Source organism: Callorhinchus milii, unplaced genomic scaffold (genome assembly GCF_018977255.1).
Source record: "Callorhinchus milii isolate IMCB2004 unplaced genomic scaffold, IMCB_Cmil_1.0 Scaffold19, whole genome shotgun sequence".
NCBI classification, from domain to species: domain Eukaryota; kingdom Metazoa; phylum Chordata; class Chondrichthyes; order Chimaeriformes; family Callorhinchidae; genus Callorhinchus; species Callorhinchus milii.
In genome coordinates, this window is record NW_024704760.1 from 2760773 (window position 1) to 2773892 (window position 13120).

The 13120-nt window shown below is 43.2% G+C and overlaps 1 protein-coding gene across 3 annotated transcripts; it reads left to right on the top strand.

The window, feature by feature from the left end:
• Positions 1-503: 503 nt before the first annotated feature.
• Positions 504-12093, top strand: LOC103182480 (ras-related protein Rab-7L1). Of its 3 annotated transcripts, none has more exons than XM_042342178.1 (5): positions 504-538; positions 5795-5866; positions 7220-7401; positions 9622-9743; positions 9879-12093. In XM_042342178.1, coding segments are annotated over exons 1-5 (501 nt in total). In that variant the 5' UTR covers positions 504-537; the 3' UTR covers positions 10003-12093. The 3 variants fall into 3 exon arrangements, with proteins under 3 accessions (XP_042198112.1, XP_042198113.1, XP_042198111.1); XM_042342179.1 differs by having other exon boundaries at positions 506-542; XM_042342177.1 differs by lacking the exon at positions 504-538 and adding an exon at positions 1356-1482.
• Positions 12094-13120: the final 1027 nt, after the last annotated feature.

A 13120-nucleotide genomic window follows, 5' to 3' on the forward strand; every position in this document is an offset into this window, starting at 1 on the left:
TAATCCTCCAAAACCCAAAACAATAATAAATTGGTCATTTTCAATCCACGACTGTTTGTGGGACATTGCTGTGCGCAATTGGCTGCCGCGTTCGCCCACAAATATACAGTCAATTCACTTTACAGTGTGTTCTGTGAAGCGCTTTGGGACGTCCTCCCGACGTGAAAAGCGCTATATCAAACGCGAGGATTATTATTATTATTATTATTTAGGCGCAGGTCGACAAGAGCCAAGGGTTGGGGGGCAGGGGGACCCCCCCCCCACCCACCCCCACCCCAGAGTATGCATGGGGGTGGAGTAATTGCTGGCTGGAGTCTGACCAGCTCTCAAGCAGCAATAGCTTTGGATGATGCCAACATTGGTGGGATGGAGAGGACAAGGAGGAGGAGGAGGAGAGAAAAGGAGGGGGGGGGGGAACTACATTTCCCATCGTGCTTCGGGGGGCACGCACGCACGCAGTACGCCATCACGTCGAGGGCCGACGCGCGGCGTACGTCGAGGAGCCCGGATCGCTTGGGCGGGCGACACGCGCCGCTGAGTGAGTGAGTGAGTGAGCGAGAGAGCGAGTGAGAGAGCGAATTGACGAGGAGGAATAAAACGTTATCGTTACGATGACATATTTATATTTATAAGAGACACAGACACAGATGTGTGTGTGAATAGTGAAAAAAAAATATCGCGAGCGGCGACCGGAGAAGATCGTGAGGGAAGGAAGAGCGCGCGCGCGCGTGTGTGTGTGTGTGTGTGTGTACCCGTCGTCGTCGTCGTCGTTCGGGCGGCGGCGGTTATTGCCGTTGGCCAGAGACCTCCCCCTCCCCCCCCGGCCCTGCCCCCCCCGGCCCTGCCCGGCCCGGCCCGGCCCGGCACCGACCAGCCAACCGTCTCCAGCCATCCACGGTGCCACTGCCACTGCCACGCCTTCTCCTCCCTCCCTCCCTCCCTCCCTCCCACCCCCTTGACCCGCTCGGCACCAACCAACCAACCACTGCCACTGCCCGGACTCCCACAGCTGCAGCGACTGCCATTGCCGGGCTTCCCCCCCGCCCCCCGCCCCCCGCCCGCCGGCCTCAGTCACTGCCCGCCAGACCCCCCCCCTGACCAGCCGCAGTCAGACATCCACCACCACCGCGACCACCACCACCACGACCACCATCAGCCCCCGTCATCCGCCACCCCCTGCCCCGTCATCCGCCACCCCCTGCCCCGTCATCCGCCACCCCTGCCCCGTCATCCGCCACCCCCTGCCCCGTCATCCGCCACGTCCCGCAGCCCGGGCCTCCTCGCCCGTCCCCCCCCCCCCCCCCCCGGTCCCCGGTCCCCGTGCAGCCCGGCACCAGCCTCGCCCCCCCCCGCCACCCGCCATGGCCAAGGACCACCTGTTCAAGGTGTTGGTCATCGGAGACTCCACGGTGGGCAAAACCTCTCTGGTGCAGCGCTACGCCTACGACAGCTTCAACAAGAACTACAAGTCCACCGTGGGGGGTAACGTAACGTAACGTACATTGCTTGACGGTTACCGGTGGCTTCTCTCACTCGAAACCCTTCGGCGGGGGAGGGGGGGGGGTGGGGTGGCCCCCCCCCCCTCCGCCAACCTTCCCAGGACCCATCCCGAGACCCTCACCCTCGAACCTTCCGCGGCGTTCGGTATCCCTGCTTCGCGCCCGCTTCGCGCCCGCCCGCCCGCCGGCCACCCTTCTCCCCCCCCCCCCCCCCCGACCCGGGTCCGTAACTCCGTCCGTCCGTCCGTCCGTGGCCTCGGGACGTCCTCTCGCCGTGAAACGCGCTTCACGGGTGTAACTTTGCCGTCGTCGTCGTAAATAAATGTCCCCCCCCCCCCCCACCCTTTTAAGTCGCCGCTCCCTCGATAGTCTTAATGCCCGTTCCTTGTGTCGTCGTTCCCTTTGTGTTGTTCCTTGTTCTGATCCTTGCGCTTTAATTGCGCTTTGACCCTGGCTCAACTTGGTCCCCCTCACCGCTTGTTGAGTCGTCGTGCTGTCCGGGTTTATCTCCGTGTCTGGTGGAGTCCCTGTAGCTCAGTGGTTGGAGCACACGCCTTTGCAAGAGAGACACCCGGGTTCAATTCCAGGCAGAGGGCGAAACCTTGGGCAGGTTTCCTTACTCCACACGGAGCCTAATAAGAATCCCTCCAAAAAAACAAAACAGTAATAAATTGGTCATTTTCAACCCACCACTGTTTGTGGGGACGCCGCTGTGCGCAATTGGCCGCCGCGTTTCGCCCACAAATATACGGTCCATTCACTTTACGGCATATTCTGTGAAGCGCTTTGAGACGTCGAGAAGACGTGAAAAGCGCTATATCAAATGCAAGGATTATTATTATTATTATTACTCATACCCCTAACTCGCCACTCCGGGTGACTTGTCGCTCGCTGAACCCTTTCCCCTCGGAGCGACGAGTTATCGGGAATTTACTGTAGTCCTAAATCCTTGCATTGACTTGGTTCCTATAATGCCTCAAAGCGCTTTGCAGGTGATTGCTGCCACGTGTCAATGAATGTAGTGATTGTGTTTGTAGGCAAACTGTTCTAGGTTTGGGGTGGGGGAGAGAGAGAAATACTCTCTACACTAAGACCTTTATATGGAGGTTTGGTGGCACAAGAAGCAAACAGGAAATTGTTTGGCAAACAGTATCACAAGATATGTTTATTTCCGTATCTGGCCATAAAACAAAGGTGTGTAACTTGTTCTTTGTCGGTCATTTGTTAGCTTCCTGTGTGACTGATGAGTAAAACAGTTTATCACTTTTCTCAGACTCGCTGTCAGATTTTGCTTCATCCTTTCAACAACTTGGGTACTGGGCTTAATTCTCAAAGAATTTAAAGTATCTGGTTTAATTTATTAAATATTTATTCGTAAGAATGTCCCTGATAGACTTATCTGATTTTCTGGCTGCAGATGGTATTCACAGATCATTCCAACTTCTGTTAAACTCCATGGATAAATGAATCCTTTCAGAAGATGTCCTGAAAGGCTGCTGGAATGGTAATAATTCTCAGGGCCAGTAGTTTTTAAAAAAACAACTCTTGCCCCCTCCCAAAAAAAATAGTTGAAGGTTTAAACTGCCTGTTAATAGTATTCTTCCTGATGACGTGTGTTCAGGGGTTATATTTTTTATTCTAAACAGTATAGTTCAAGAAAGGAGAGCTTGTGTAATCTCATTTATGACTTCTGCTCAGATGTTGTCAGTATAAGTTTGGCACAGTTTGGAGGTTAATGACCTCCACTGTTCAAATTTGAGGGCCTTTACAGTCTTAAAAAAAATTATTTTCAAATGAACTTGGTGCAGAAACTTCACCATTATGCTTTATATTTTGGATTAAGTGGGGCTGTAAAAAAAAACATGGGGTCAGGGTAGGGGTAGCACACATTTGGGTTCACATTGATTGGTGATAAGAAAGAGGTAGAGAAGCGCTAAATTAAATTGGAAACAGGCGTTTCATAATCTGACTAATTTCAGACTAAGTGGTAATTACTGCAGAGGTGCTGAAAGCATGCAACTTTGATTGCAAACGATGATTGTATCTTGGTGAAGTGACAGAAGATGTTACAGATTGTCGCTTAATTAACTCTGTAGTGTTTTTGATTGGAGTATTGCTCTCTTAAATCATTTTTTATGTTTGATTAAGTGAGAAATGTGAGTCAATGAGAAATTTACTTCCTAAAATTAGTTTCACCATGCTACCCCACATGAAGTGTGCTGTATAACGCAAGTTGTTGTTCCTGTGAGTGATATTTTGATACTGTATTATTGTTGGAAATTTGTATTGCAGTTGAATATAATGCAGAGCTGACCTGGCAGGGAATGAGCACTTCATACTGGACAAACGGAAACCATACATACTGTATGATTATACAACAACAACAACAAGATTCCATTTATAGAACGCCTTTCACGTTGGGAGGACGTCCCAAGGCGCTGTACAGTTGGATCAGGACCCGAGCAGTGGGGGAAATGGTCAGGGTGAGGGGAGGGAAGGGAGGGAGCGAGGAGGGGGAATGGTCAGGGTGGGGGAGGGAAGGGAGGGAGCGAGGAGGGGGTAGAGAGTCGAGAGGGGAGCTGAAGGCACGGTCGAAGAGAAAGGTCTTGAGACCGGCCTTGAAGGAGGAAAGGGAGGAAGCGGCGAAGGCACTGGGGATGGAGTTCCAGAGCCTCAGGGCTGAGAGGCTGAAGGCCCGACCACCGATGGTAGGGCGGTTGGGGCGGGGGACGTGGAGCAGACCGGAGCCAGAGGAACGGAGGGTACGGGCGGGTAGTAGGTCAGAGAGGTAGGAGGGAGCGAGGCCGGGAATGGCCTTGTAGGTGAGGATGAGGATCTTGAATTCGATCCTCTGGGGGATGGGGAGCCAGTGGAGGCGAGCGAGGGTGAGAGTGATGTGGTCCCGAAGCCTGGTGCGGGACAGTACACGAGCTGCAGAGTTCTGAATGACCTGCGGTGTGGAGGGAGGTGCCGGGAAGGCCGGCGAGGAGAGAGTTCCCATAGTCCAGCCTTGAGGTGATAAAGGCGTGGAAATACTATATGTTTGTAACCAGACTGTATGGTTGTACTGTATGGAAATGCGCATTAACTTGATTTGGAAACCTTTAAGTAAAATCGTGTTTTTTTTCATGATTTTGAATTTAAGTTTAATTAAATTTAAATTAAATTCATATTTAAACCTGGAAATCCACTCAAGGTTCTCAAAACATACCTGCCTGAAGCAGCTGGAAAAATATTTTAAAATGACATTGATGTCCTCTTTCTTCATTTAACTTTTCATCGATGATTTGATAGCAGAAAACTTGTTGCGAGTGAAAATTTGGTATTTTTCTTGTGAAATCTGCATTCTAAAGGGTTTGCTTCCTAGTGCTTCAAACAGAGCATTTTTAACCAGAAGGGTTACAGATCAGTCATATAAGGAAGTGAGCAATCTTATTTTTGAGATGGAATAAATAGGCTTCCAGTCGCTTTCTATTGTAACCACAGATCTTGCCCACTGATCAAGTGACAATAAGTTAGTTATTGTGAAGACATCTGCAGCCGAGACTATTGAAATCTCGTGACTGCTGTCTCATTGGGGGAGCAAAAGAATACACACTGTTAGATGTCTGTTTCATGAGTGAAATGAAACCATTAAGCTACATGACCAGCTGTGTTCCAGTTTATATAATGTATGAATTTATTTTACGTAAAAAAAAACGCCCTTCAGGCTGGATTGTTGAATGAATTGTGACCTCAGATTAGGTGGATTCCAAAGAAAATATTTAAAATTTCCCTAAATATTGCTCCTCTTAAAATGCCTCCGATCGACTGGCTCCAGCCTCCTGTGTGTCCTTCATGCCCTCTGTTCCGCGCATTCATCCATTACACCCCAAAACTGTATCCCTCCACCTTTCCCTTCCTTCCCCATCTTCAGATCACGTTGGAATACCTTCCTCTTCGACCGTGCCTACGGTCACCTCCCCCTAGCTCAGTGTCGTGCTCCGCCACTGTCAAGCGCTCTGGGAACGCTACTCTGCGTGAGGGGCACTATATAAATGCAAGTTGTTGTTCACTTAAAAATGTAGTTTCAAAGACATATTATACCGTTCTTCATGTACACAGATGCAGTTTAAAATGTTTTATATTAATGCAATTTGCTTTGTTTGTGTTGCACAAAGTTTTATGCATGTAGTGGCAAAATCTAAACCTGAAAGAATCACCATTGATTAATCATCCACGATGATACCCGAGGTGAAGGTTGCTATGTAAATGCAAGTTATTGTTTTACAGTATCTTTATCTCATTCCTTGCAGTGGACTTTGCGCTGAAGATTTTAGAATGGTCAGACACTGAGACTGTCCGACTCCAACTTTGGGATATAGCAGGTAAGATGTGGCTTGTTTTGGTAGAATAGCTTATTAATTAGGATGGTTCCATAAGATGACTGTAGTAAAAGTAGGAATGTAATAATGGAAGCACGTAGCCACCCAAACATGCTGCTATAACTTGGATTCCGTCGAAGATTCTCAACTGTGAACCTGTGCTGCTAATAGTCTCTCCACCAAGCTCTCTGTCTCGGTTGTTGGGATTGGGTGACCCTGTGTGTGTGCTAAAAGCAGAGGCGCGAGGCTTTCCCGCAGGGAAGAAGAAGAAAAATTAAGTCAAATCACCCAGGCCATTCCTCATTAACTAATCACTTGAGCGATTAGGTAATGAGGAATAGCCTGGGTGCAACTCTACTGCCCACTTGGTGGGAAATGGTGCGGAGAGACTTAAAATTGAGATAATTGGACATTTGAAAAAGAAGTTTAGGCGAATATCACATTATTTTCCAATGTAGGATTTCTTTCTACAGCTTTTTTTTAATGTAGATGTGAATGTGTATTTCAGGGTAAGGCTATACTTTTTGTCCTGACAAGTAGAGTACTTTATTCAATTTAAATGTTTTCAAGTTAAATATTTATGGTGGTTCGACTATGCAAACTCATTGCTTGTTGGCCTCCCCAACTCCTCCCTGCGCTGGCTGTAGATCATCCAGAACGCTGCAGCCCGTGTCTTCTCCCGCACTATGCTCTGCGCCCCTATCACCCCCACCCTTGCTCACCCCACTATTGGCGGGTGGGCCTTCCACCACTCTGCACCCACCCTCTGGAACTCCATCCCTCAGTTCCTCCGTCTCGCCCCCTCCTTCGCCACCTTCAAGACCCACCTCAAGACCCTTCTCTTCGACCGTACTTTCGATCTCCCTGCTTTCCGTAACTTTGTCTGTCCAGTGCCTTGGGACGTCCTCCCAACGTGAAAGGCGCTATACAAATGTAATTTTGTTGTTGTTGTGGTGGTGTTACTTTTTTGTATTTCTGAGAATAGATGTGGTTTCCTGTTTAACTCTGGCTCTTCCTTCCCTTCCCACTCCCTTGCAGCTGTCTTATTATTGTATATTTTACCAAAAAAAGCTTACTTCAGGATCAACAATATTATTATTATGATTATCAGATTGATTAAGACCTTATTCCAGAGTATTCCTGTTTATATATAGTCTTCAATTGATATTTAAGTGGTTTAGCAACTCCCAGCGGTTAAAATATAGGATTCTTACCAGGCAGGTGTCAAAAAGTACCAATTTTTTAATTGTTTCCTTTCTGGAACAGCTTTAACCCCAAATTTACAGGTGAAATGACTGTGCTGGCAACCAGGGTCCTTGCTTGACGATTAAAATTATTGACTTGTATCCTATCTAGGCCAGGAGCGCTTCACCTCTATGACCAGGCTTTATTACAGACAGGCAGGAGCATGTATTATTATGTTTGATGTCACAAATGTGACAACGTTTTGGAACTGCCTCAAGTGGAAGCATGATTTAGATGGCAAAGTCACTTTGATGGATGGAAGCCCGGTGCCATGTGTTCTTCTAGCCAACAAGGTGAGTTTTGAGAGGAAGATGTTTGTAAAGTTTCTGTTTGACTGTATATTTGGGTAGGAAAGATTTTGATTGCAATGACAAAGTTAATGTGTTAATTAGGACAATATTTACCAGTTTCATTTAATATTATATTGGACTAATTGGATTCAAGCTCTACTCGTGAATTAGTTTGTAGGGATATCCTAGAAAAGTAAAGGGATTTTTTTTTCATTTAACCGTACACCAAGTGTAAGTAATACCAAATCCAAAAAGGGGGAAATTGCCACATAACCAATTGATCTGCTCAACCCCAAAAGATTATATACAGTTTGCACTATAATTAAATAAATTGGGTAATTTTATTATCGAAAAGGTAAATTTTCATAGGGCAAACTACTCAGATAAATCTCTGAAATTTCTCCCTGACTGCTGTGTGTTCAACCTTGACTGCTTGAATTCTATAAATGACATTCACACGGTCTTAAAGGATAAGAATCCCAATGTTCCCTAGATTATTTGATATATCCATGCTTAATTTTCAATCTGTTTATAAAACAGGGAGGGTAACAAAGAAGCATTCTGTTCTTTTGATATGAGTTTTTTCCTCATATCAAACACCAGGCGGGGAAGAAAGAGAATAATTTCTGCCATGCTTGAAACTTTCTGACTTTTTCTACTCGCATTCTCTCGTTCTGCTGTCACAAATTAATGTCAATAATCTGCTTACATCCATGCCTTTCAGCATTTTAAAGTCCTGGATTTTACTCCTTCTCAATCTTTTCTCCAAAGAGAACACCTTCTTCTCACCTTCGTCTCATAACTCTGGGAAACATCCTTTTTGCACTTCTCTGAATATGCTTCAGTACCTTTCTTGAAGGTACAGTGGTCAAAATTGTACTCTGTATATTTCCAATTGTGCCTTTATCAATGAGTTGTACTGAGTTAAACCAATTTCTATTTGAATATTTTGAGTTCCACCCCAATATTTCAACCTTATCCACACCAGATTTACATTTTTTTCAATATGATCTTCAATATCTAGTCCCTTTCCTGCCTTTGTAAATGCCATCCAACCATTACATCCACTTTTTTTCGATGACAATATACGTTAACTTGCCTTATATTTTTCTGCTTTGAATTCTGTCTGTCTCTCGTCCATCTACTTAATTTGTTCAGATCCCTTTTGAATGCTATTAATCTCCTGGTGTATGGTTCACCTAACCACATCATCAGCTGTTTATAGCAGATTACTAAACCCGATCCTTCTTCATGTAATAAAAACCTAGAGCAGAAACTGGAGAAAAAAATGTTTATTGGTTGTAAAGAAAAGGGAAACTCCTTCAACTTTGATATTTTTCTATGAGTATAAAATATATCCAGGAGAAATTTCAAGTAATTTCTCAGTCTGTTATAAAACCTGGAAAGGTCAGAACCACGTTTTTTTTGAGTGACTGTGGTATGATTTCCCTTTGTAGTTTACTGAAGCTAAATTGAGCAATAGTATGAGGTAGCTTGTGCCTCCAGTAAAGATTTGCTTTTAAATTTACTGTAACAATGCTGTTGCATGATTCCTGTTTCATGATATTGAATGAGGAACCGAACAGTTTAATTTTAATCCCTGATATTTTTGTTCTTGCCCAACTATAATGCTTATGATTTGTTGAAGTTACATTTCCATTTTTTTGCAATTATGTAGTGCCCTTCATGTGGGGTAGGGTCTTGAGTGCTTGTCATGTGAGCCTTGACTGTGAGGATTGGCAGACTAGTTGACTGCTGGGGTGATTACGTCCAACCCCGAACCAAACATCCATATGTTCAAAACTCCAATCTCTATTTAGTCATGACAAGTCAGAACTCAGGCTCATTTTTCCATCCCAGATTTCCAACTGCTCCCCTGGCAGAGATCAGCCAACCCAGCACAGACCAGAAATTAAATGTTCAAACTCTTCCCCGTCGAACGTTTTGGTCACTCAATCCACGCCTGTTTGTGGGACACTGCTGTGCGCAATTGACTGCTATGTTTCACCCAGAAAATATTCAGTCAATACACTTTACAGTATATCCTGTGAAGTGCTTTGAAATGTCCCAAAGACGTGATAAGGGGTTATACCAAATGCAAGGATTATTATTATTATTATCTAGTTGTATTCCAAGGAATAATTAATCCTGTTTATGTATGAGATTTTAATTAAGTTTAAAATAAGTCTTGGGTATTATGTTGTCCACTGCTTATTTTAACAGAGTGATTTAGCGGAATGGGCTGTCACCAAAGAAGAGATTGAAAGGTTCAGTAAACAAAACCATTTTGTCGGCTGGATTGAAACCTCGGTAAAAGAGAACAAGAATATTAATCGGGCCATGAGGTATGTTGGATGGAAGGTTGGAAGAGATCTTGCTTAGTTCTCTCAAAACGGATCATTGTATGAATTTAGAATCTTGCATTTACACTGGCATGTTTACCAGGCTTTAAAAACTCACCTGAAATACCTTTTTTTCAGTGTTTTAGTGGACTGTTTGATGTCACAACTTAGTTTGGGATCACCTACCCAAAACCAAGGGGAATATATTCAGCTTGTGAAAGAACCAGCAAGCAAAACTCGTACGAATGCGGGATGCTGCTGAGAAAATAAAGCAACAATCTCCCTGAAACCTGTAAAGGAGTATTATTACTATGCAACCAAGTGTGCCAATGGAATTGAATTTACTTTTTTTTTAAAAAACGAGATTGTTTCTCGAGGAGTTCTGGACATTGAAATGTTGCATATTTCACCGCCAGGCAAGTTGGTGCCATTTTGTTTTGATTCCAGAATGAAACGTCTTTTTATTTTGAACAAAAGTTTAAACTGGTCAGCGGGCTGGACTGTTTCTACCAGGACTTTTAGTTCTGGTTTGCCCTGTTGATTAAGGACCAGCAGTAGTCTATTTCAATTCAAGCTTCACCAGAAACTGTTTAGAAGGGTACAGTCTTGTGACGCATTTTGCAGTTTAAATAGTAATTTCTGTATCACAAATTTGGGGCTCAGTTGTTTTTGTTAAGATTCTTTTATCCCAATGTGAATTCTTCTTAAAATTCTTTTATAATGTAGTTTAAGCTTGGCGTGGGGTTGGGAAAATAAGTCATTACAGTTTATTTGGTTACGAGGATCAACTATTCACTTAAATGGGTGTAATTTACTTATTTTGTAAAAGTACAAACCAATGTTTGGGCTATTATGCACTGTTACATTCCTTTGCTATTGCACAGACAGTTCATTTGTGAAGCCACTGTTCAATGTGGGTGAGACAACTTTGCTGGCTTTTCTACTCACTGGCAAAGGAAAATTGCAGAAATGTTTTGTTAATTCTCAAAGGAACCTGGGAGCTATTTGATTTAGAATTATTGAGGTTTTTATTTATCCTAACATAACGAGGCAACAAATATTTTTATTAAGACCAATTTTTAAGAAGCTTCAAATGAACTCGTAGGTAGGTTGGGTTAGCAGCCTTTGTGTGTGTGTGTGTGTGTGTGTGTGTACTATGACAGTTATTTCTAATTCCGTTCAGATCTTGAGTATAATGTTTCTTTTGTTCAAAGGTATTTTGTACGTTTTGTTGAAATTACTGTGCTCAGCTGTAAGACCAAATTTGAGAGGAGTAATGCTAGGGAAGTCCTGGAACTAGTCACAATCTGTGTTGAGTTTTGGGTATTTCAGTGCTGCTAATACCGTATCGAAATGCTGCTTACCTCTTTTATTAGAAAGGGGATGATTGTTGACTAGTTGTGCCTCGTGTTGGAACTTGCAGATGTGCTGCCGTTAGATTTTAGCACTTTCATGTGTGGAGACTGCACTGAGATCCAGGTGGGTGCTATTTAGAAAGTCGGAGCGATGTAAATAATGCAACTTAAGTAGTTTTCATACTTTATTATTAATATCCTTCAACCCTCGCTCTACAAAAGTAAATACTAAATGAGAAATGCTAGCCATGTGAAATGCTACATATTTGTGGTATTCTTGGAATACACTTAAACAATGTCCCACTACTATATAAAAATGCTATTGTGAGACTCCAAAGAATAATTGGTTTATGGTTATTTAAATTGCCTTTGCTATGTACAATTCTGCATTCAGTTTGGGTAGGTGGCTTGGTTCCAACCCTCTGTAACTAGTATGCTGGTAGCAGGTGTTAGGAAATGTGACCCAATTGCTGTTTAAATTTTCCACCTCTTTGATGAGGAAGTGTAACCACTAACAGATAAACTGAGGTCATTCTTTGTTTTTCACAACATAATGCCTTTTGCTACCACACGAAAATGTTAAGTATTAAGATGCATTGTGCAATAACATAGCAATAACATCTTAAGCCCTGTAGGCATTTTAATGCAGTTTATAGACAGATTTTTACTGGTGTAATGTTTAAAAAAATGAATAAATAATCCTAAATTTCTGTTGGACAACACTTAAATACTATTGGCCATTATGACTGCATCAATAGACTTGGTTTGGTTGATAAAATAATCTCCCAAGAATTCACAAATTAAAGTTGTTGCTAATTGCTTAGGCTATATATTTTTGTTAAAATTATGCATGAATGTTTTGTACAATCTTGTATATACTGTATGGTTTATCACATAGTTGGGTGCTCAATTTACTTGAGGCAGATTCCAGTAAGGTAGTAATTTTACATTCTTTTGTATATGAAATGTATTATAAATAAAAAAATAATTTAAAAGTCTTTCACATTTTTAAATAAAGAAAATGAGCCTCGATTTTTTTCTGGAGAGTGGGGGATAGTGTGTGGGCACATCAGACCATGCTAAGTCCTGTGACTAAATTAACATGCCCTGATTCATGCAGGTAGTGTATTAAAGAATGAAACTGCTAAAACGTTGTAGGCAAAGCCAAATGGAATTAAACAACCATGTTCCTGCCACTGTTTTTGTTGCAGTGAACAAAGGATGGCAGATAAGCAGAGTTCCAGTGAGTTCATTACAGTTCAAGTACTTAACAAAAGCTGCAGCGAACTGCCCATTGTACCCTTCACTCCATTCTTCATCTTCCTTCACTTTAAAGAGAATCCAGTGAAGCGTGTTTTGAGACTTCCTCCTAACGTGAAAGGCGCAATATCACAGTATACTATGTTTTTCTGTCGGTATTAAATGCAGATTAATGAGGACTGAAAGCCAAATGATGGTGGGTCCTGGACTGAAATTGCAACAAGTGCAGATTTAGATAGGACCACAAAAACAGCATTGGGCGCTATGAACCTTATTACTCTTATTACTACTTATCATTTAAATTGGTCACCGACTCACTTTATGGCTAGTTGTGGGACATTTTTGTGTGCAATTGTGCTGCCACGCTTGCCTACAATGCAAATGAGTGAAACTGCTCAACAGGGGCATGATCGTCAATGATGATTCCATAAACTTGATGAACCTGAATGATTTTTGATGATTCAATTGCAGGGGAGATGACCAGTAGCCGGTTTTGTTGCTGATTAGTTTTCAGAACAATCAGATGGGTATTGCTGGCTGAACTGCCAAAGTACTTTGTTCTAATTATTGACGACTGACTGGTTTCCATTCTTGTTATGGAAAATTCACTGATGTGCTGCAGTATAAATATTAACCTGCTTTAATCGAGTAAGCAGTTTTTTCCAATGGACTATGCAGCTTGTTCACCTGTCACCCTACAACAGTGATTTATTCTTGGTTTCACCCTTTTTCCAAGGAAAAAGGCATTGTTTTGTCTAAGCGTGG

Coding starts and splice junctions, on each gene's coding strand:
- LOC103182480 (XM_042342177.1), top strand. CDS start 1,362: ATGGCCAAGGACCACCTGTTCAAGGTGTTGGTCATCGGAGACTCCACG. Junction 5,867..7,219: donor CCAACTTTGGGATATAGCAG/GTAAGATGTGGC, acceptor TATCCTATCTAG/GCCAGGAGCGCTTCACCTCT. Junction 7,402..9,621: donor GTGTTCTTCTAGCCAACAAG/GTGAGTTTTGAG, acceptor TTATTTTAACAG/AGTGATTTAGCGGAATGGGC.